Consider the following 26248-nt stretch of genomic DNA (forward strand, 5'->3'; position numbering starts at 1 on the left):
ACACGGTAAAAAAAACAAGGCAATCAAGCTAATTAATGTGCGTTCTTACAGTAACATTTTAAAGCAATACTTTTGCTAAATTATTTTTTTCTCCTTATTTCTATTTTAACTTCACGCTTTTCAAAGGTCGTAAGCCGTTTTCTTCTTCATCCGATAGTTTTTATTAGTAATTCAGGTACAAAATATTTTTTTCGCTGTTCAGTGATCAAATAAACGGATAAAAACTGCTTAAGACGATTCCAGTCTAAGATTTCAAATTGAAAAACCAGTACAGTGGGGTCGGTGCATAGTGGGGACGGAACATAGTTGGGTCGGGGCATATTGGGGACGGGGAGGTCACAGGTTTACAGGAATTTTTAAATCTGAAAGTGATAAAATCACTTTCGAAAAAACGCTTCTATGCAAATCGGTAGTTAGTATTTTCAAGCCAGTACAGTTCAAACCAAGCACTGTATAAACCAGCAAAGTTAGAAAGTTTTAAATGAAGGTTCTGTATTTACAAATGAGCATCAAAGCGTTAATTTGAAAGTGATTTTATCTGAGAGGACTAGTACAGTAGAGTATTGGCATAATGTAATCAAAGCAATGAGGAAACGGAGAGGTCACAGGTCTACAAGAATTATTATAAATAAAAGTGATAAATTGTATAAAATCGCTTTCAAATAAACGCTTTGATGCTCATTTGTAAATACAGAACCTTCATTTAAAACTTTCTAACTTTGCTGGTTTATACAGTGCTTGGTTTGGACTGTACTGGTTTTTTCCCCGTTTAATATGTTATGGGTACATATAAGTTCCAACTACTGGCAAATTTTCAACCCAAAAGTTTTAAAATTACCGCTAAAAACCCCGAAAAACAAAAAAACTTGTACCCCCCCTAGGGGGGTGGGAAATGGGTATAGTTTAAGTTTGACACAACTGACGTGTGCGGGCATACCAAATAATTATTTCTTATACATTTCAACTCGACCCGACTTTTTTTCTCGAAATTATAGCCAGTAAAAGTTCTAACTTAAAAACTCGTACGGTTTTTTTTTTGTTTTTTCAACTTTCGTCTGTGAAGAATTAAACTTTTTCAACTTTTACCCCCCCCCCCCCCCCCCCAAAGTACCAACTAGATGAAATTTGCGATTTATAGAGTTGCTACTCGAAGGAATTGGTCCAGTATTAAAAATGTTACAGTGTATACAGATAAAAAAAAAACACACATCAGAGTATCTCGCTTTGCATCGAAGCTAAAAAAAACTTAGAATAGTACCTACACAACGCTCGAGAGTTGAGTCCCACTCATTATTTTAGCACTACAACCCTGGAGTAGAGCAATATCATGCATTGTTGTAAATGTACTCCGTAGACAGTAATTTAACCATGAATATAAATAATAAATGATAATAATGAACTTTTACAAAGCTATGATAGCCACTAAATTGATTGAGTTGGTGATACAGGAAAAATGTTAAATATAATACCGAATGGCCGCTCTGAATCTAAAATTAATAATATTATCTTTATTCTGCTATTTTTTTTAAAAACACGATTGCTTTAATAATATATATGAAACTTCGTATAGATTAGTCAGAAAATACACAATAAAGAATATGTTAATCCAAATAAAAAATGTCAGTCACTTTTATCATCAGCCTCCATATTTTTTCGGTCCGTCATCAACTACAAGCTGCCTACGACACATCTCATTATCACCATTAAAAATACCTGTACATTTCTTCTTTTTCGATTTATCGCTATTTCTTGTTTCTCGCACTACTCTGGTCCTTCTTAAACTTTCTTTATTCCTTCGTTTTGTTTCCTTACTTCAAGATCTCAAACAACATAAGCCTATTCACTCGTATTTTTTTTACTTATGGCACACCTTTATTTAACCTAGTAATTCTACTCATCCATCTTAACATTTTCATTTCAGTTACTCTCAAGTTTTATTTGCTTCTCATTCCTCTTATTCAATGCCCAAAATTCCCTCCCATACATCATCGCTGATCTCACTTAAATTTTATACACACATTTTACTTCACCCTATAAATGAAACCTTTTTTATTACACAGTACGCTTATAGTCTAATTTTACCTTATCCCGCCACACTTTATTTTACTCGTCACGTCTTCGTCAATCACTTTACTTTCTTTTTTTACCAAATATTCAAATATTTACTACCCTACTACCCTACTTAATTGCCTTATTTAATACCTACTATGTATACTATACACACCATTAAAAACCCTTCATAATTTTATGCATAAGCAATTATTATTGATTTCTTGACAAAAGAGAAAAAGTATAAATATATTGTACACTATAGTCTATATATTACATATTTATTTTTATGTTACATTTTATCTTATCGTTAATGTTGTTATCTTATGCTAATACTGCTGTTGTGTTATTCATATATGTGTGTGTGTGTGTTATTTAATGTAATTATATTCTTCTTTTCTTTTATAATTATTGTTTTTTTTTTTTTTAATGACATTTTGTATTTACAATATTTATCTTGACGTTTCATATAATTATTGTTAAAACAATTATTTTGTTTGGTATAGGAAAAATTGGATATTACTGCCATCAATATGTAACCGTGATGGACTCTGGGAGTTAAGTATGTCACATCGAGCCGAACATCACTCGGTATACGACCACAGTCAATGGGAGTAATTTTCCGATACTCGGTCACGTGTCCGACAACATACGGTATGGTTCTTGTCTTTTGTACGACACTAATTTTTGTCAAAAACGACACAGGAATGTGAGCAGCACGTTATAGTGGAACAGATAAGTGTATACGGTGTTTCACGTGAATGCCAAACAATTTTTCATTTCCCGGTCGTGCGGTGTTCCCATGCTGGCGCACGTTCAAATCGTATTTTTAGCACCCCCCGAGGAGATGCTCAATGTTTACGGGTCATTTCACGTGGGTTCAACACGGCGTGATCCATTTCGGTCGACTCTTAACTTTTTATTTTTTTAGCTTTAATCATCGGCCGCGGTACGAAAACGTGTCCACGAAACTTTTGACATAAAAAACACTGCGGTGTCGACCAGAGTGCACAGGATCGTTTGGCAATTTGATATTAAATACAACAAAAAACTTTATAGATATTTCACTTGGTTTCGAAAACGGGTCGGACGTTTGTCGCAGCCAAACTAGTGATAGTAGAGTGGTGAAAAAATTACACACAAGGACCATTGCCAAAATTTGGATCACGTTCCTCAAAATTATTTGACTAACTTAGCGTACGCAATAAGTGCGATACGGACACGCGCGGTAATCTGAATAAAAAATAATTTAACCGAAACGATCTAGTCTCGCCGCAAGCTACTTTAATATTACAAAATAAGAATAAGCTATAAGAAACAACACATAAAACATATCATCATATTATTATAGAATTGGCCAAGTTTCATTGTTACAACTGAGTTTCAAGTTAGGATGAAGAGAGAGTTTGATGTAATATTATTAGTTGACATTTTTGGTTTTTATGATGTTTGAGAGAACAGTGGTAAGGAGGGGTAAAAGAAGATTTCTAATCGATTTTAATAAAATTATGAAATTTAAGAAGTGAGATTTCATTGTGGAGTGGGATTTGAACTGAAAGATTGGTGATCCTTAGTTATATGTGAATACGAATGTGGCATTTTTGGATTTTTAGTAGCTGGTTGTTGAAGATGGTGTTTATAATTGACATTGGAGATGGATGACGGAGGTTCTTGAGGTTTATTGCCTGAGATGTTGTTGTGGTTGCGGCTTAGCTGTTTGTATATTGTACATCCTTAATCCTTTGTAGTTAACTGAGTGTGCTCACTCGCAGAAGACGCATTTTGCTGGAAGGTCTGGAAACAGTGGGAAGGGTAGTTCCCCCACATTTGGCACACATAGTTTCGGGTGTGGTCATAGCTTTAGCAATTCTAACACTGTGATATTTGTCGTCTTTTGTAGGTTTCTTTTAAATCTTTCGCCTTTTGTGTGTAACATAGTAGTTATGGAGAAAATATTACTATCACTTTCATTTATATCGATATCAACAAAGAACAAGGGCAATGAGATTTTTGTTTACTGGTGCTTGACATTGAAAACTTTTTTTACAGTGTGGCCTATTTCTTCTATTGCCAAGGTGACGTCAGCCTTTGAAGTAGACGGATAAAGATTTCTGATAACAACCCTTTCTTTGTGTTGGCAATTTGATTATTTACAATTTTAATTGGGGATACGGTTCCAGCCGGCACAGTGGTGCTGTGAGAATTGTTTTACTATCGTGTGACCATTATATTTGACCATTAAACGGTGATCTAATTTCAAAGTGAGTCAAGATAACCATTTTTAAATGTAAAACAATAACGAACATCTTTACGACACCGCCAACAATGTGATCGTCCACTGTGTATGCATTATAATTCTGGAAGATCTATCTGATAGTGTTTCAACTATGGCCATGGAAAGCCGGAGGTTGTTAAGAAGTCCAATATTGTGTGTTTCTCCCTTATAGTTACTCAAAAAAATTTGAAATCAAATTTGAAATAATATTTGTGTGTATACATATAGATTAAAGCGTAATACACGTATACAGATGTGTCATGTTTACAGTACTGTTTTTGGTGAACGTCGTTTAGGGACTTATTGAGTTCTAGCGTTGTGGTTTTGTTTGGTAAGTCAAAAGGATTAGATAAGTCGCCTATCCACGTTTCTCGATACTCAGTAAATAGATTATGTAAACCGAGTATACCAACTACAAGAAAAGTTTATTCATTTAGATTTTAGAACAAACCTAAATATTAGAAAATAAGGGTCAAAGAACCCAATTATAAAATTTCACATATTACACATTTGATATCATAATTATTATTAATTCGTATGTTAAAAATGACTAAGATCAAAAAACATGTTTAAATTATTTAATCCATCAAAATAATACATTCATACATGTTTTTGCGCATGGTCAATTGTTTACAATCAAAAACTAAATATGAAAAAATACAAAAAAATGAAAAATACCGAAAAGTACATGTCTGATATCTATAATAATATACTAAATTTATTTATTAAAAGTAAAATATCAAAACTAAATTCGTTTTTATAATAAAAAACCTTTTTTAAATACATTCTATATTTATATATTACAGTCAATTATTTTTTATAAATTTAAGTATTATATTTTAATTGTCTACTTTTATTAGAAAAATACTAACCAAAATTCATATATTAGTTTCATAATGTTAAAAATTGTACGCCGTGTTGACTTTTTTAATACACCGGTATCCCATTTGAAAATACTAATCGATTTGTCTCAATAAAATACTAATCCAATCAAAAAGTTGTTTATTAGAGACTTTAAGAGTTTAAACACGGACTTTCGAAAAAAAAGTTTGGTCCAAAACTAAAAATGGCTGACATTCGGTCAAAAACATGATTTTTTAAAAATAAAAACTATGTGTTTTTTATTTACCAAATACACGTTCATGTCAAAACTTATAACTTTTGTAGGAAAAATGTTTCTATAAATTCTATAATTTGTGATATGAGTCTTTTAAGCTATTTTTAATTACCATACCAAAGTTACTACACATACCACGATAACGATAGGCATCAAAATAAAATAACAAAACTAAAAATAACTTAAGAGACTCAACTCACAAATTATGGATTTTATCGAAAAAATGTTTCTACAAAAGTGTTAAGTTTTGATAAGAATATTTATTTAGTAAACAAAAAATATATAGTTTCTTTAAAAAAAAACAACATGTTTTTGAATGTAAAATTATGATCTTAGTATAAAAATATATGTTTTTGCATCTTGATTTTTATTAAAAATATCTACGCATACAGCAAAATAATTAAAATAATTTCCAAATTTTGTTAAACGTGTTTTGAATATGTTATAAAATGTTTTAGCGCAAAAAATAATGTTTAATAATTGTTACTTACAAAATTATATTTGATAGATGAACCAAATATAATCTTAATATGTGATAATAAAACTTTTGGATTATTAGATTTCGCGCCAAAACATCATTTTAACACATTTAAAACATGTCTAATAACACATTGAATAAAATATTATGTAAATGTTTTTCTCTGTGCGAGTAATTGTTTTTCTGATAGTATAATTAATTTGGCTGTTTATTAAAAACAGAATAAGAAATTTCAAAGTATTAAAAACCACAAATTCTTTTTATCTTGAAAAAGTTCAAGACTAATTGTTTTTTTTTTTATTATTGATTGCATGAGATAACAATAACCAATTAGAATTCCAAGAACGTCATAAATACACAAATGTTTTAATATAAACGTTAATGTTGTTGTTGAAAAGTTCCTTAGAAATAATATAATTTTGTGTTCCTTAAAATATTGCAACGATTAAAATTAAGCTACTAAACCATTTTATGCGTAACGCATAATGTATTTTATTTAGCGGTAAAAAAATTGTTTAGTTAGTTCGAAATTTATAATAAATAATATTATACGACTCATTTATTTTATTTATTTATCTTTTTCAACAAAGTGTTAGGACTTAAGGTCTGAAAATTTACTGAAGGTAGAGTAGGGCTAACATATAACCAAACCATTAATTTGACGCTAAAAACAAACGAAAAATAAAGCCTAATATTTTAACAGTTTTTAGAATAAAACAACAATATAAGTGAAACACTTAAGCCTTAAATAATGAACACTATTATACTCGTATGAATTTTTGCTTATTTTTTATTTACCAACGATAAAACCAGGAAAAGTCAATATAACTTCTTTTTATCTCGTTATTTGGGAATTATAAGACACAAATAACGACTAAAGATTAAAATAATAAACACTTCTAAGACATAAAAAACAAAATTACGAGTACCCTTGATTTATGATAACCGACTTCATTATCGTTGATTAAAGCTAAAAAAAGATTCTGTTTTAGAGCCTTAATATTATAATATGCAGTATGCTCCTTTTTTCTAGTAATTTACATGTTGAACATATTTTTTTATTTGGGCATGAAATTGGAGCGTACTAGTATTTGATGTCTGCTTACCCTAAATTTATTCACCGTTTAAAATTATTTTATTACCGCCTAAAACTAATGAGACTACACTCAACTTTTAACTTTACTAAATCTATTTTTAAAAAATAAAATGTATAGATATTTCAAGTTTCTCACTCGTAAAAAAAAAGGATTTTATTACATTTTTTAGTCCTAAGACTCCTAACAACTAGTCTAAGTAGCTGACTGTCTTACAACTTCACAAAAGTAAAATTTAAATCTATAGTCAAATTGGTGACCGCCCAGACGTTACTGTTTCAGTTTCCCAAAGTACTATAAAATACTAAATGTGTGCTTTATATACCATGTAGAGAAAATGATTACTTCCCAATTATGACGGCAAATAGACATTAATAAAAAAATTTAGTAGGAAGTCAGCACAACGGGGTCGGGGTTTATATAAGTAGGTAATAATACATTAAAATTATTATTCTAAAATTGTGAGAGTGATAAATTGCACTGTAAAATTGGATGATAAAAATACATGTGAAATTCACAACGAAGCGTTTTTCCTTGAAAAAGTGATTTTATTACTTTCACAATTTATTAATTCTATGTGCTCACATCTTGATTATTTTTTTGCTTATTGCATAGTTTTATGACATGTTTTTAGGTAAATATTAAACCTGTATTAGCGCTGTCAAGACGAATAAATCCAACAATTGTTCCAATTCGTGTATTTTAACGTTCAATAGCGAACTAAATAAACTTGTTTCATGCTACAAAAACATTTTTTGTGTCATTTATAAAATACATTTTTTCCTTTTCCACTGGTATTATTTACTCAGTTATATAAATCTTAAGTTATTCATACCAAATTACCAATTGAACGAGATTTTTAATTATTAATGATGCAATGAAACTTTGGTAAAGCCGTGGAACCCCTATTAATACTCAGAAATCTATAAACTACGTTGTTATGTAGCTAAATGGTAACATTGGTGATACCACTTTGAAGACATATAATAATTGGAAGTTAAACAAACAAAATCGTTATTCCAGGTACATCCATTAAAGTAATTTTTGGTGTACATTATGTACATACAATGTTAATAAATCACAATTCATTGTCACAGTTCGGAGTTAAAGTATAACCGAATTTTTGTAGCAAGTATGGATTTTGATAATAATTATTTGTTATTTAGTATAATAATTATGAATTCGAAATTTTGACCGTTTATTCAATAAATAAAATATAAGGCGTTTTACAGTATCTCCAAAACTATAGCTGATAGCTGTTGACTATACGGTTATTAAAAAGAGATTTTTATAAGTGAAAAATGCTGGTATGAAGGCAGGACGATCAATAAAAACATGTCCAAGATATTGGCATGTTCACTCTCTCTCTCTATTTCTCTTTAAATGACATCACAACTCTCTTAGTGTTTTTTCTGCTTACACAACAACAGGTCACCTATCCCTGTCCCTGGACCAGTTTTCATTCTTTCGCTTTAAAGGCCTCCAAGTCTCTTCGACTAAGTCCATTCACTATTTGCTATGTCTATCACAGCGTTTTTTCTCTCGTGGCTTCTACTCTAGTGCCGCTTTAACATTATGTGGCCTTGCCATTGTGCCCTCTGATGAAACCCTTAGACATATTAATGGGGGGAAATATAATCCGATTTTATGGTATAATTATATGTGGAAGTCAAAGAACATTATGTTGATACTTAAATTGGGAGGGGGGCTTGAGAACAAAGGGAAGTGTATATTTATTCAACTTGTGAATCAAGGCCTTATAATGTACTTAAAGATGGACAAAATTATATATAATTAAACAAATAAATCAATAAAGAAAACTCACCTCGGGCTGGAGGACGAAATCTGCGATGGCTGTCTGGCGTCTTGGGTACGGATGAGAGTCGTCAGCATAGATAATGTTGCGGACGGTGCCGCTGAATCGCGGCTCGAAAATGACACTTGGCAAGGCCAACCGGGTTAGGCGGCCATTGTACCATCCGGGCATGCCACCTACGTACACGTCCGAGTTGGACACGAGTCGGCCAAACTGCATTTCCTTGCCAGTGGACGTAGCGGAGCTAGTGGTGTTGTCCACGGTAAGCGAGGTGACGGCACCGCGGCGCTCGACGGCCACCCGGTGCCACCGGTCGTCGAATAGGTCGTGGCCCGCTACCAGGATCTGTGCGCCACCACCCAAGTTGTACCGAAGCCGCAAGATGCCTTCTACCATTTTCAGTTCGAAAAAATCGTACGTGCCACCGTCGTCGGTGTACATGAGCAGTCCGCTGGGCGAACGAGTCTTAAACTCCATTTCCAGCGTACCGTTTTCGCCGGCGTTCCATTTGCGAAACTGGCCGTACGTACCTTCTAGTATCAGGCCAGCGTTTTCCAGTGGTGCGCCCAACCATAGCAGCCAAACGACGGGCAGCCACCATCGCAACATACGTCGATGCAGTTTGTCGATGCAAGTCATCTTGTCGTTGCAACAGACTTATCGGGATTACTTCATTAGCACATCCACTCCAGATAACGCCTAGAAAACCACAAAAAACACCCATTACTATCTATATCCTACGTAGATTGTATTTTTTTATTACTGTTATTAAAAAAATACCAACTGGCATTTTCATAGTCTAAATACTTAAGCCACCTTAAAACGTTTTTAAAAAATGTCATGGCATTGTTCCATTGTGATCTATTTTGGAGTATAACATATTATTGGTAGTATGAGTAATAGTATATTATAAGATGAGTTTTATGAAAGTCAAAAGAGCGTGTCCTATAAGGTGAAGAGCAGTTAAGAGCATTTCAGATTAATAGTGTAAACTGATCAGGATTTGCCTTCAGATCTTCAGTAAAATTAGACAAATGAATAAACTAGAAAAAAAGATTCAGTGCATAATTGTATCGTGAAGATGCTAGAAAGAGACATGAATGATATGATATGGTAGATCGGGTTGGAAAAATTCAGTATTAAGATTTCTAATACAATTAAATTTGGAAGATAACCTATCGTAAGTTGTTTGTTTTTACACTCGAGTAATAGATTTTACACTTGATAAACTCAGTCAAACAGGCAACTGTTATAGTCAAGTGTACCACCGGCGTCAAACTCCCAATTAAACTGTTATTTGAACGACTTGGTCCATTCTAAGTAGAATGTGTTGTATTTTATTTATCGAGTGCCATAATAGTGGCCCAGAGCTAACTAAAAAAACATGGCGCTCACGGCTGTTTATATATACACGAAGCAAAGTAATCTCATTTAACCCGTGTACATGTTAACATTTTATTGGCCAACTAATGCAAGCGAACAGGCATGATCATACGAAATGCAAGTAGATTAAAAAAGTTGCGTAAATGTGTAAAGTCTCAGAAGAAAAATAATTAGATTTGTTGTATAGTTTCTTAGTTACAAGTAAAAATGTACAGCATTTTCGAGGCACTCGAGATACTTCTTTTCTTTAGTCAAAAGCATGATTATGATTCGGGTAAATATATAAATGTACTAATATATATATATATATTATACTATAAACAGGTGATATGTTTAATTATTTACTTTATAACAATAAGTGAATTGTCCGTGTCATTTCTACTTTTTTATAAAAAAAAAACTACTGATATCAAACAAAAACACTTCCGTTCGCCGAGTGCAAATGGTCACTAAGTAAATACTATAGTGTAATTGAAATACACCGTTACCAACAAAAAAATCTTATACCCATAAAAATACAGTACATATCAAGACAGTCATGTAAAAATGAAATTAAGTTAACCTGACCTGGAGTTTAAGTTTATTTTCTACTACAGTTATCTTACTCCCGACCTAGTATCTACCTTTTAAAGTTTATTAAAAAACCATTTCGGTTTTTTTTTTTATACTTAGCGACCATTTACACTGAGCTAACAAAGTGTTTTTGTTGGGATTTTGTACCTTGTGGTAAACGAAAGAAACGTATCATTTGTTCAATTCCGCTTATCTCGGTAACTTTGTTCAGCTGTGAATGGCTTTCGATTGTTCAGGCACTCATATACAAAAACTCATTATTAAGTTCCAAAAGATTTCGCAAATCTTATATTTAAAACTCCAGAAATATTCAGCTCGACGCCGCGCCGACTGCCTTGATACCGAACAAAATATGAACCCAGCACAAACGATAATTACCTAGTAGTAGGCTTCGGAAAATAATGCCACCGCATAAAGTTTTTGCTGCCCTATAACTCTATATAATGACTATCGACTCGTCCAGAGTTGCTACCTGCACGCAAAACCTGCATACCCTATCATCTAAGTCCGGGTCAAGTTTTATAACGGCATAACCCAAACCAAACATATTTTTATAGTTTTATGGCGGTCTTTGCGCGTTTACTACCGAATTGGCCCGTTTTAACCATATTTCAGGTTATACACCGAGCGGTTATAAGGAGGTTTGCCACGATGCCGTTGCTTGTAATAAGAAGCTAGAAACTTTAATACAATAAACGATAAATAACACACGCGTTTTCGACCCACGTTCGACATTATTCAAGCGCATAATTTGAACACAGCGCAAATTATAGTACGAAACTCAACCGCTGCTAACTACGAACAAAATAATAATCTATTTTTGGCGTATTAACAAACCATACCATTGTGATTTCAACCGTTTTGTCAACAAAATTACACAATCAACTAGATATAATTGTGTCGTAAACTTTAGTTACAAGTGAGTTTACAAATAATACCTATATTCGATTATAAAATTATATTTACCGTTTGCACTGAATAAAACTTTAGAAAGTAATTTTCAAAAAAAAAAAAAAAATACTAGATGACTTAAATATTTATAACTGTATAAAATGTAATTTTTCCATCGAAGGAGAGTCGTTAAATCATAAATATATCTTAGTTCAACAATAATATCTTATCAATTAATTAGGGGTTATCGATTTCTTAATAGGGATAAATAGGGCCTAGAGGTATGTCCATTACAGAACACAGGTTCACATACACATATATATATAACAGCATTTAGTGTGGACAATAAAAAAATTTAAAAACCAATATCGCATTAAAGCTAAAATATTAATAAGGTTTTAATGTTTTATGTAATGTAATTACTAATTAAGTTATGGTATCATAAAATTTTCTTCAGAATCGATAAACGATTTTGAATTTTGAAAATCCATTAGACTTTAATTTTTAGAATTTAAATTTAGCTTTTAAAAAAAACATTTTTCTACGGAATGAGAATTCTGCCCAATTGGTAACCAAACACAGATGCCAGATAACATATCAGATTTGTGATATGTTATGTAAGATTTGTGGATCTCTAAAATGCGAGACATTTCCTATTAGGCGGATACAAATGCACGACGTTATCTAACGCGTCAAGCTGTGTAAACGTTGTACGACAAGTGGCGTTTGTGTGCGCGTAACGTCAAAGAAAAATGTGAGTCGTTCGTCTTTACCGCGAAACGTTTATACTTGTACTTATATGCAAAGCTGTCAGCCCCACCGACGGTTAAGTTTGCCACCGACGCCGGTCTATGTTTTTAATAGCGCGTCGTTGTGGCTGTAAAATCGTTATTCGATGAAAAAACAACCGATTGCAAATATCAACGAGGCCACCGTAGCCGGTCGAATGCCGTGAAAGTTCAATAACATGATCTTTGGCCCAACCAGTGTATGCAAAAAAAAAAAAAATACATATATTGCCATAACGCGTTCACGGTCTCTATTATAGGGTGTTATCCAGCGACAGTGATTGCAGGAAATTCCGCAGTCACTCCGCGGTGTTTAAAGCCAATTAAAACACATAATGAAATTCCAATGCCGCTTTTTACTTAACGCCAAGTCTACCGCACTTGATGCGACGGTAGTCTAATTATATCCAAGTCCTTTCATCCTAAACGAGTGCGTTTGCAATGTATTGACACTTCCACGTTTATTTTAGACACACAACTCTCTGAACACGACCATTTGACGAGCTTATTTAACTTTTTCTTTTTTTTGTCAAATCCTGTTGAAAGTTTAAACGTCAGATGTCTGCGGCTTAAAATATGCCTATATAGTTAAAATAGATTTTTCTACCGAGTGTACTTGAATGGTATAAGATAAGGTTTATCAACAACTTACAGTAGAATAATATAAAAAATTGTCACAAAATATTTTGATAGAAACCAATATTATAATACTGTTATTACTAAAAACCAGCATAATTTCTCTTAAAATTATTGAAATTTTGTAGTTTATCTATTTGAAAACATTTTTGCCTATTCTATATTAGAATACTAAACCATATTCAATTTTTTTTTTAAATAAATAAATTAACCAAACGTTTATTTCAAACGAGTTAAATTTCATAATATGTACTTTCGACTTTTAATGAAAATTTTATTTAAATGCCCGGAGCGATAAGAAACCCTGTTCCAGGGTTGAACCTAATCTTGTGTATTAATTTCTCGGAATCGCGTTCAAGAGCAACGGAGCATAATAAAATGTTCAATATACTTTTGTACGACATACTAAAATATACAAATTACCATGCTGTGGGTTACTAACCGTCTGCTGTTGGATTTTTAATTATGTGAGCGTAGGTAATGGGGTAACCACTAGTTAAAGCTAAATGTAACTTTAAATATTCTACCTTGTCTTTTAACTGGCGTATCTTTTCTTTTAAAGATAAAATACAAACAGCCGTATTGATCCACAATATTCGAAATCCTTATTATTTGAGTGGACGAAATTAAATGTACATAGGTAAATTTGTTTGCATTTATGTGACCACGGAAATATTTGTTAGAGTTTGTCGTATTGAGTAATGAACTATGTATTAAAATCGTATTAAAGTTTAGCGACGACAAATCCAATTACTGAAATTCCTCGCATATATCCTTTATTGTTCAACGATCAAAAACGGTATTAAGAGCGCCGCCAGTGATAACGTCGTGACTATAAAACTTAGGCTGGTATGTTTGTTCCAAATAGGATTATATCTCTAGTTTAAGTGCACGAAATCAGATTAGTCGAACGGGCAAGACTAATTTCCAAAGGATATACACCGACCGCCGTTTCTGCGTTTCCGTGCGTCTCACACGAACTAGTCATCAATCACTTCTGTCCGTTTCCAATACAAACGGCATTGTTCAATCGACTCTTTATTGAAACAACATTTCGATTTTGCTAACCCGACGGGCGTCGTGCAAACGATTATTACCGTTCTTGTTAAGCTCGACCAGATTGTTCTTGGTTTATCCCATGCAAACAAAGCAGCTTAATATTTTTATAGAAAATAAATTATTTTGATCTTGTTTGTGCCAAAACGTTTATTCATATCTGTATTATTTTTTTCATTTAATATTGTTTTTAGACTTTGTTATTACGCCAGTTATGCAAAACGTGTAAATTCTTGCGAGTAATTTTTCCGGGATCATAATATTTCATGTTCTACATGAAATTATTCTATACCCCATATGTTTGGTAACAAGACGACACTTTTGCAGATATCCACGATGCCAATCTGTTTTAATTCAGTTTCGTCGGACCTTTGAATAGTTTCAAACGATTAACAACAATTTTAACTGGCTCACTCAACGGTGAAATCAATCATTTTGCATTTATGTATCTTCCATAATTTAAACATTGATACTCACATACGCAAACCTAAAATTTTCAAAGCATAAACTATTATTTACACATCGCTTAGCATACCAGAAAATTAAACTTATTGGATAATACGTTCTCCGAGTACATAAATTATATAATTTACTTCGTTAACTCGTCGGTAAAACATTCTCGGGTGAAACGCGATACTGGTTACTGGCAAATAGCTCAAAACAGAAGGGCGTTACAGACTTACGAAGAAAACTTTTGACGGATATGCAAACACTCGTTATATGGTACCTCTCGAAAATGGTTAAACGATTTATCCCGTTGCTATATGGTCTGACGGCATCTCATAGGATTAACCGCAGCCAATAATTGGCTCCTATTATAATAATAATTAATAACAAACACCGTGCGGTTAAACAACAGCGTAGAGCTTTACCAATTACATAATGCGAATACCGTGGTCGCTTTGCCTCGCCCCCCTGACGCCTGAAATGTTCTTAGCAACCTCAACAATTATAATAACTATCTGTAAGCGAGGTTCGATAACCCTTTTTGTTTTGGTATTTGGCAAATTCGCGCTCCGCTACCAAGAAAAGTATATCAAACGACAACGTGTTAAGGTCGCAAAATCGTTGCCCAAATTCATTGTAAGCATACATGGCTATTTTACAAATCGAAACTATACAATGTGTAATGATGGACAGCCGATGGGTTTAAAATGACCGGAATCTGGTGTTGACGTTCAGATGGTCACGATATTGTAAGTTTAAACCTAAAAATAATTTACCTACTCATCATAGTTGATAATAATAGCACATCCGAAAAACAACTACTGTAACCTTATAAATAATTTACAATTGACCGAGTATAGCGCGTTGCGTGCAAACCGTTTTACAACTGTATTAACCTAAGTCCCGACCAATCAATATTGCATAATATGCGCGACAAACGGATGCATTGTCCTTTTTATGAATAAAATAATGTTTTCGGCTGTTATTATCCCAATAACGTGGTGACTTGCTTTCAAAAATGCGTACGATAAATTCTATAAATATGATTAAAATACAGATCAATAAGGGCTAATGACATTGTAATTATCTAAAAGTGACACATAAGTCACATTTTCTTTTTCGTGACTACTAAAATATATATATATATGTATAACAAATAAGTGACAATTTTATGAAATAAGCAAACGTTAAGCATATAATATATTCGAATTATATTATATTTATTACACCTCTACCTGGATCCTAAAGTGTTAAGTATCTGTAGTTAGCCTAATGACGTTACCTAATGAAGGAATTAAACGGACACACGTGATCGGATGACATTAAAAGAAGTATAATTAAATTAGGTAAAACAAAGAATAATGTAAACGTTTAGCGTTTATTATTCTTTTGGGTAAATAAATAATGTAACAAGTGTAACAAATAAGCGTCACGCTTAAAGAATCAGTGTATCAGTGAAAGTCATCATAACGGTAATAGCCAAAACTTTATAGTTGTTTTTGGTTCGTTCGAAAACAAAAATGGTGTTATCGCGTTAAAAAAAGTTTTGACAATTTTATTCGAATGATGAAAACGATTCGCCAAAAAAAAAAATGAGTTTTAATCAAGATTTGAATAATCTGGACTCCGGTTCCATTAAAGTATGGTTCTCTGGGGTTTTTTTTTCGATTGCCGTGTTCATTGATATGCGAAGGAAAAATGAAAAAAAAAATACTCTCGCAAAGAAATCTTATTTATTTTTATTCTTCAAACCGAGAAACTTCCTAATGAAACTTTTAGTTTGACTTTTTAATTTTAATCTCGTTACAAAGTTTAAAAAAAAATAAAAACAATTTTCTTACTTTATATGATAATAATAATATAATAATAACAATAATATAAAATGCTTCTTAACACACGAATCTAATAACGACCCGAAACGCAAATGTGTGGCATAACTGTTCAGATAAAACTTTTTTTTTTTCATCATAAATTACTATCGTTTTTTGTAAACCTAGAAACGGTATTGGTTACCGGTTATAGCAGTAAGTTAAACGAGAAGGGGGTGGGGACAGTTTTACCCACCACGGTTAATAAAAAAAAAGACAGCTAGGACTAATGCCCCGTCTAGTTTAAAGTCCTACTTATACTTATAATTCTCATTATCATCATCGTCGTCATACAAGATGATTTATTAAGAATAAGAGTAAAAGACACTCTAAAAATAATTGAAATTTTTATAGTTTTTCTTTTAGAAAATAACTTTGTTTATGTTATTGTATTACAATATTATAAAATGAATACATTACCTTGTTCGGTATTATCAAGATCTCTATAAACTTTTGAAACCTAAGAATAACTTACATATTTAATGATCTTTTTAAACTAAGAATAATTTGCTGAAAATTTTGACTGGTCGATAACCAGTTTTTGATAATCACTTTTAAGTTATCTAAGTTTAACATTTATGACGGGAAATGGGGTGCGGTTGAGAAATGCGTACAAATGAAAATAACTCCATACTCCACTCTTCCTTCTTTCTTCTTTCTTCTTTCTGGGCTTTTACAGGCCTTTAAGGCCCATCGCCGCAACAACATATTGTCTCCAACCCTCTCTATCGTTTGCAGATTCTTGTGCGTTCCTTACGTTCAGAAGTTTCAAGTCTTCTTGTACTCTATCCATCCATCTTTGTCTGGGGCGTCCTCTAGGTCTCTTAGTGTCGGGTTTCCATTTTGTTATTGATCCAATCATTCCCTCTGATCTCCATACGTGCCCCGCCCAACTTATCCTCGTGCTCTTCAGTGACCCAATAATGGTAGGTTCCTTATAGAGATTACCCAATTCTTCATTGTTTCTCATTTCATACTTTAATAACTTAAATCGATTTATTTAAAACTAGTTATCCAGCTGTCAACATTTTCAGAAAATTATGCTTAGACTAAAAATTAATATAAAATACGTTACTACTTAAGTTTTAAAATACAATAAAAATATGAAAATTTGAAAATTGTTAAAGAGTGTTGTGATAGTTTTTAATATCAATCTAATGTAAGTCGTTGATAAACTTTATCTTATAGTATTAAGGTTCGCCGGATAGACATGTACATTTTAACTGAAGTTTAAAATTTAGAAGACTTTCTATAATAAGACATAAACTGTGCTCACAACAAACTAAGGCATAGTCTTTAATAATTTATTTTTCAGAACTGTATAAAACTACTAATGTTGGTCTCATATTTTTAATAATACTGTAATAAGTATAATTCTTATTTTATCGTAGTTTACTAATCTAAAAAAAAAACAAGTTTTAGATATTTTAGGTAAAATATATAGGTAAAAAATAAAAATTACGCCAAGACGACGACAACAGCTGAAAAATGTAAAAAAAAAAGCATCGATCAATAAAAGCAAAATAAAAGGTGACAAGATGGATTAGCCCCTAGAGTTTTAAAAAAATAGTTTTAAACCGAATCAATTTAAAATTAAAAGCACGATATTTCATAAAAGTTATTTTTACTTAAATACAGTGGATTTTGACACTAAGCTAGAGGTAAAGCTGTGCATTAATTAAACGGGCAAGACATTTATCATAAGTTTAAACTCCACTTTTTTTCGAGTCATCTTACACCGAGTAAGTAATCACCGCTGTTTTGTAAGGTCTTGGTTTATTATAGTTTTAATGGAAATACACATATTATAAAATCAAAAACACCTATTTTTTTTTATGGAAATCTGATATGATAAATTATTAATAACTTGGCAATATTTGAAGTTTAATTAAAACGATTTTAAATAAAGATAATGGCTTAATAAAAATATAACATAGATCCATTATTGTATAGCAAAAAAATCATGCTGGCTTTTGTATACTCAACGAAATTTATACTAACTGTACAACCGTTATTATGTATAACAATAACTATTTTTTTAAATGCGATTAAATAAAAAATATCTTTCAGCTAAATGTATAACAACTACGGACCATCGGAACATAGGTATGCTTACCTCGTGATAATAAAAACCGAAACTCAACGCAAAACGAAAAATACACCAATACCAATATGAGGATAGTTTTAATTGTATAGTGTACACCTCAATAAACGCCTGACTACCACAATACAAAAACCAACATGACCACAAAATTTCCCTGCGGTTGACCGCACTTAACCGACGTGTTTTTCATATAAGGTTTTCTTCGAAAACCGATTTCTCTTTATGTGCATCGTTTACGATTTTCAGTTAAATCTCTGGAGACATGTGTAACAGAGTATAACAGAATCAAATTGTAACTCATTCCGGCTTCGGAAAAAAACTTAAATAAAGTTTATATTTCTTAAGTAATAGTTTGTCTCCCTTGGTAAATATCCATACTAGCCATAACCTATGACATTACAAGGGTGACGTATGTCATGGACTATAGTCCATATCCTACTATATCTATTGGTTGAAAGCTAGTTAAGATAATTAAAATCCTCTTGTATTACTTAATATTCACTTTTGTTACTAATCTATTATAATAGCCCATAAGCAAAAACATGAGTTTACACGCATAACTAAGTCCACTAGTTAAACACAAAATAATTATTAGTAATTCGCAATTACTCATTATGGTTCATTAAATAAATAGTAAGTATTATAAAAATATTGCCCCTCAGGGGCGCACTAAGTTTTTAGTGCTACGGGCTTTGCGAACCCGGGGCCCCGAGCTACGGGCTGACTTTGATTAGTTGGCCCAAACCGGCCCTCCAGGTTTGGGGGTTAAGCGATGGACCAACAATCCATCCTTGTAAAAAAACCATATGTTGTGAATCTTCTAACAAAGCCTCGGAATGTGGATAATAATGGGATTTTATGTGGAACTCGGAACGGAAAACTTTTGGAGACTCGGTTTGGAACATGGAATATCAGAACTCTCTATAAAGCAGGAGCTTTAAAGAATATTGTGGAAGAAATTGAAAAATACAAAGTGCCAATAGTCGCAATACAAGAAATTCGTTGGCTAGGAAATGGTAATGTTCAGTCTAGTAACTCAACTATCTTTTTTAGTGGCAAAGAGACAGGCAAACATGAACAAGGAGTAGGTTTCGTAGTTAGAAACTCCATAATGTCAAGCATTAAACGTTTCATGCCAGTGAATGAACGTCTGTGCTACCTGCAAATGGCTGGATGGAATTTCGATGTATGTATAATTAACGTTTATGCCCCGACAGAGGATCAAGAGGAGGAAGTGAAAAATATTTTCTATGAGGATCTAGAGAGATTATTTGACTCTCTACCAAACAACTGCATCAAGATAATTGCTGGTGACCTGAATGCGCAGGTCGGTAAAGAACAATTTCTTAGACCAACAATAGGCCAAGAGAGGTGGCACCCAGTATCTAATGATAATGGGTTGAGATTAGTTGGCTTTGTAGAATCGAAAACCCTTATTATAAGCAGCACCTATTTCCCTAGAAAGAACATTCATAAGCACACGTGGACTGCCCCAGACGGTAAGACGAAAAGTCAAATCGACCATATAATTATTGACAAGCGACACCGAACAAGCATAAAAAAACGTCAGAAGCTTTAGGGGTGCGGATGGGGACACACACCACTTCTTAATGATAGCAAGCCTGTCGTTAAAACTGTCAACGATTTGGAGAAAAAAGCAACAACCTAATACAGCACATAAACTAGATAGAAGTAAATTAAGAGATCAAAAGGAAATCATGGAATACCAAAACAGAATAAAAGAAGGATTGAACAGCTTTAACATAATACAAGGAGAATTGAGTAATGTAATAGAGTGGACCCAAATAAAGGAATCACTAAATAAAGCATCAGAAACTCTCCGAGCTACCAAGGGAAAAAGTAAGAACCACTGGTTTGATAATGAGTGTCGAGAAGCGATAAAAAATCGAAAAGCAGCAAGAGTTAAAATGATACAAAATCCTTCGACTTCAAATTTACAGGAATATGCAGAACTTCACGCAAGGTCAAATAAAATAATTAGGCAAAAGAAAAGAGCTTCAGAAAAAAATGCCCTAAATGACATTGAGTCATATAAAAAGGACCCGAAAATGTTCTTTGAAAAATGTAAATCAATAAAAGAAGGCTTTAAATCTCGTACCTATTTTATGACTGATGACGATGACAACCTCATATCAGACCCCAAAATGATCATAGACAAGTTTCAAACATATTTTGAGAATCTATTAAACAATAAATCAACGATAACAAACAATACAGATGGATCTAGAGAACCGGCTGAGGATCAAATATATGTTACAGTGGAATCAGACGTGCCGGAACCTAGTTTGGAGGAGATTAAATCAATAGTGGAGTCACTGAAGAACAACAAAGCTCCAGGAGAGGACAACATAAATCCGGAATTACTCAAACTTACTGGGCGAGACCTCTTGGAAAACTTACACAAAACCATCTCAACTATATGGGAGCAAGAAAAACTAGAAAAGGGTTGGAACACGGCTATTATTTGCCCGATTTACAAAAAAAGGAGACCCCAAGAAAGTGGAAAATTACCGTGGCATGTCCCTTTTGGACACTGCTTACAAGGTCTTGTCAATAGCCATTTTACATAGACTTGAAAAATATTCAACAGAAATAATCGGTGAATACCAGTGTGGTTTCATAAAAGGAAAGTCCACTACTGACCATATATTCACCCACAGACAGGTTATGGAAAAGTATTATGAGTATGACAAAGACCTACACATGATTTTCATCGATTTCCAGCAAGCGATAGCATTATTAGAGACCGGCTATGGTCAGCACTTATACATTTCGGAATACCAAAGAAGTTGGTTATCTTAATAAAGTGTTGCAATTCTGACACGCTTTGCAAAGTGCGTTTTCTTGGAAAAACATCAAAGGAGTTTGAGGTCAGATGTGGATTGAAACAAGGGGACGCGCTATCTCCCGCTCTCTTCAATCTAGCACTTGAAAAAGTCGTAAGAGATATGCAGGAAGACCGAGAAATGGAAGTACTGGGGCGCTCAACTCTCTTAGCATATGCTGATGACATTGTATTATTTGGAGAATCGAAAACGGAATTAGAAGGGACAGCACGAAAGCTCATACTGACAAGTAAAAAGATGGGCCTTAAAATAAATGAAAATAAAACTAAGTATATGCTAATGAGTAGACGACCTACTCCGTTACAAAATGTGAGCATTGATCATTTCTCTTTTGAACAAGTCGAACATTTTAAGTACTTAGGCGCTAATATAAACCATAAAAATAATATGCATAACGAGATTAAGTCCAGGATAAGTGCAGCAAACCGAGGATACCATGCAATGAGAAAAATGTTCACATCGAAACTGCTGTCTAGAGACACAAAGAAAAAACTATACATTGCCTACTTGCGCCCCATTGTCATGTACGGATGTGAGACATGGTCCACGACGCAGGGTGACGAGAATAACCTATTGGCTTTCGAAAGGAAAATACTTAGAAAAATATATGGGCCTATATTAAACCCCAATACTAGTGTATACGAGCGAAGAAAAAACGCTGACTGTAAACAGTCTGTTTAATACAGCCAATTTAAAAGATTTTCTGAGGTCGAAAAGGTTAGAGCTGGTCATGTGTGGCGTGCAGAGGGTGGACTGACAAGACAGGTACTCATCAACAAACCAAATAAAAAATGACCTGTAGGAAGGCCAAGATAACGGTGGTTGGACCGAGTTAAGGACGACCTGAAGAGATTACACAATGGAGCAAGTATTGAGGATGCAGAGGATCGAGAAGTTTGGAGAGCTTTGGTAGAAGCTGCAAAGCGCCTAAATGGCGCGTAAAGCAAAAAAAAAAAATAAAAATAAAAATATTGTATTTATTTTTTAAACTATATTATGAACATAAGAACACAAAAAAAAATACATAGTTTCAACTAAAATTATTGTTAATATAGGGGGTGCGTGTAACACAATAAATATATGGCTGGAATAACTAAAGAAACAGTTCGACCACCTAAATTTTAAGTTAAAATAACTACTTGATCCAATTATTTGTCCCTATATACCCATAATTATTTTAGTTGGTCTAGCTATGTATTTTTCCGCAAAGCCAACAAAATCAATACCAGCCTTAGTTTTATTATTTAGACAATAATAGTTATAATATTATTTAATAACCAAAATCCTAGTTTTAATTACACTTGGTGCTCATAAATTATAAAACTTACAAAAATCTCACCAGCATTTAAAGATCTGTCAGTAATTTATGTTGATTTGTAATACTAAACATATTATCACCAGAATCAGAATTATTAATAAACAAAAGTTAATTTTACTTAAAAATTCAGCCATTGTCTTCAACCTTTGTAATGTCCGCTGATTTTGTTTGACTTTAATTTTTTTTTATCTAAACAAATATAAAGCAACTCGCATAAACAAGTCTGGTATCGAGTTTAGACTGGGCAATTTATATGAGTACTTAATAGTAATAAATACCTTTTTTAAATCATATAATTATTTTAAGAAATATCTATTGGTTAGATATCTAACATTTCGCCGTTTTTAATAAAACTCCAATGGTACTAACCTACCGCAATTATTTTTGTTTTTAGTTGGCTAATATGTCTGTTGTATTGTAATGCTAATCCAGCTGTAATTATGGCTTATTTAGTTGAAAGGCGTAAAAGGCGTAAGGCACAGAACTAATTATCACGATTTCATTATCAGTATTTAATAATGTCAACTGACAGTCGGCAACCACTGTTGTTGAAATGAACAATAATTTTGCTGACTGAAAAACACTATGATACAGTTATGTTTATAACTGTATCATACAATTCATTATTGGATTATTCATGGCTGTTGTACGAGAAGTGATATCGACTAGCTGAAAATTATGTCTCAATGGCAACGGGTAAACGGTTCATACCAAACGATAATTCTCATTCATCTACGCGACACTCGTTTTGTCAGAAGGCATATTTTAATATTATGAATTCAGTTTGTTTTCGTTTGTTTCGGAAAACGCTTGCTTACAAAAAAAATCTTGTGGGATGTACAGTTTTAAAATATTGTCGTCACACGTTCGCAACTGAGTGCAAGAACACCGGCCATCGCAATGGCTTAGTGCTCGGTGTTTACGGAAACGAGTGTTCGTTTGAGTTATCCGAGGAAGCGAGGAATTTCGATGACAGACTGAGCGGCGCGCTAAGTAAATTGTTGGCCGCCAGTTCGATGCCGGTGGGCGATGCGCGCGTATTCAACAACTTGGACACAGACTTTATGAGTATAGCGTTGGCTAACGTCGGCAGCAAGGACGTCGGGTACGACTACAACGAGCAAATGGACATGGGAAAGGAGAACATCAGGCGGGCCATCGGCAAGGCTGTAGTGTTGCTGCAGGACGACCAACAGTGCGCCAAAATATTCGCCGACGGTCTGAACAGTCCGGAAACAGTGGCCGAGGCGGCCACACTGGCCGCGTGGAAGTTCGAAGCGTTGAAGTCGCCGGCCAACCAGGGAACGCATAGCACCATCGAGCCGTACAACGAAGGCGACAGCAAACTATTCATCCAAGGTGCGATTTTCGCCGACGCTCAAAACCTGTCCCGGCGGCTAACCGAAATCCCGGCCAATACACTGACGCCAACCTACTTTGCCAAAGAAACCATACAGGCGCTGGGTCCGTGTGGAATAACCGTGGACGTGCACGACCGCGACTGGTTGGAATCCAATGAGATGCACGGCATCCTACAGGCGTCAAAGGGATCTTGCGAGACACCTCTATTTGCTGTCATCGGCTACTGCGGCGCCGATAAAAACCAAAAGCCTCTAGCGTTTGTCGGCCACGCCACCACGTACGATACCGGCAGCGTTTGCGTACGCAGCTGCGACGACATGGCGAACAAGAAACGACACGTCACGTCCGGCGCCACGCTGGTAGGCCTCATGAAGGGCATTGCGCAACTCTGTTTACCCGTCAATGTGTACGCGTATATACCGCTGTTCGAGAGTGCCACGTCAGGTAACTCTATCAAAGCGTCGGACACATTCAAGGCTCTCAACGGAAAGTTCGTCAGCGTGGACAACACCAAGTGCATTAGCCGGTTGGCCGTAGCCGACGCGCTAACTTACGCATGCCGCACGAACCCGGAAGCCGTCATACACTTAAACGCGCTCAGCGACGCTACGCATAAGGTGTTTGGTGAACTAGCTGCGCCATTATTCACCAACAAGCTGGACACGTGGAAGCTATTGAGTTTAGCCGGTGCCATCACCGGTGACCGTGCGTGGATGTTGCCGTCATACGAACGAAAAGTCAAGATGATCACCGAAGAAATTGCCGATGTGGCCGTGTTAGGTGAAGGTGGCATGGACACCGACGACCTGGGTAAGAGCGCGGCTTATGCGGCCCAATTCCTGGTCGACCCCACAATGGAATTCTCTCACATAGACATAGGTGGCGTGTACCGCAACTCTGACGAGGTGACATATCCTTACCTTAGAACCGCATTTGCCACCGGCCGCTTCACCAGAACTCTAATGCAAATGGTCTATCTGAGGGTATGTCCGCAAGAAACACCCATGGTCTCCTCTCAGAGTAAAAAAGTGAAGTAATAATGACGCCTACAGTCGTTAATTGAATTTTTTTCATTTTTATTTTTTCTATATGTCTGGTATGTTTATAAATAATAAAGTATGTATTTCCTAGGGTAACATAGAATTATAATATTATGAACTATAATACGATTTGTATAGTCACTGTCAGAAGATTTACAGTAAATTCGGACATAAAATCAAAGTCTTTAATGTTTCGGGTTTTTGTCTTTTTTAATTTCGGTGGTCATATAAACGTTTCATATAAAATCTTTTTTATAAATATTAAATTATCAATATGCCTTATACAAAAACTCAAAAAGTAAATATTAAAAGCTACTCTAGAAAATATTTTTACTTGAAATACTCGAAACTAAATTTATCATTAAATGTAAAAATACCACTATTGAAGTTTTAATTAAAAATACGTAGGATTAAAAAGAAATCTAAAAAGAATTCAACAATATTTGTAGATTTCTATTTATAAGAATTTAAGACTATAGTAAAAACAAAAGGACACAACTTTGGCAAAAATAAATGTTAGTGCAAATTCCTGATATATATGCTTTAAGGTACTAGTTTATAGAAATATTTTTACTGACCAAAATACTTAATATTAATATTAAAATATTAATTTTGACATTATCGTAATGATGAATACTATCTAACTTTTGACAACACATAACAAACACGACCCCAAAAATACTGGGAATCGTAAAATACATATTTTTTTGCTTTGTCTCTAAATCAAAATTAAATGAACTTGTATTTTTAATGGACTTACCGCGATACTTTTTAAGACAATTTGTTTTAGCATATTTTATCATATTAAAAGTCTTTAAAATATTTGAGAATATATTATCGACCATTTCACCGATCAGCATTAGACGGATTCATTTAGGAAAACAATTTTCAAAATATATTATGCAAATCTATAGCACTTCATAATCATTGTTTAAAGCTTCCAATTTAAAAAAATGTACACAATGCGGTCGTCCCACTTACAAAAAAAATATTAATGAAAACTAGCAGATATATTAGTTTAAAGATATTACTCTTTTATCAGAAAAGATGAAGTTAGATAATATTGTTGAAACCTAGCCAATAGCG

General features: G+C 33.8%; 2 protein-coding genes across 3 annotated transcripts in view; one reads left to right on the top strand and one right to left on the bottom strand.

Moving 5' to 3' along the window:
* The window catches only part of LOC126844546 (neurexin-1a), a 181698-nt gene that overhangs the window by 139820 nt on the left and 15630 nt on the right, over positions 1-26248 (bottom strand). For both annotated transcript variants that reach the window (XM_050582823.1, XM_050582822.1), the window contains exon 2: positions 8839-9528. In XM_050582823.1, coding sequence (XP_050438780.1) covers positions 8839-9468 — 630 coding nt within the window. In that variant the 5' untranslated portion in view covers positions 9469-9528. The remainder of the gene's footprint in view (positions 1-8838; positions 9529-26248) is intronic.
* On the top strand, positions 23447-25159 carry LOC126844810 (cytosol aminopeptidase-like). The gene is made up of 2 exons (XM_050583228.1): positions 23447-23456; positions 23604-25159. The coding sequence occupies exons 1-2, from the start codon at positions 23447-23449 to the stop codon at positions 25157-25159; spliced, it is 1566 nt and encodes a 521-aa protein (XP_050439185.1).

Source organism: Adelges cooleyi, unplaced genomic scaffold (assembly GCF_023614345.1).
Source record: "Adelges cooleyi isolate 19-005CV unplaced genomic scaffold, UGA_ACOO_1.1 ACOO_flye_CR_arks_rails_tigmint_CR_PRNA_651, whole genome shotgun sequence".
NCBI classification, from domain to species: Eukaryota; Metazoa; Arthropoda; class Insecta; order Hemiptera; family Adelgidae; genus Adelges; species Adelges cooleyi.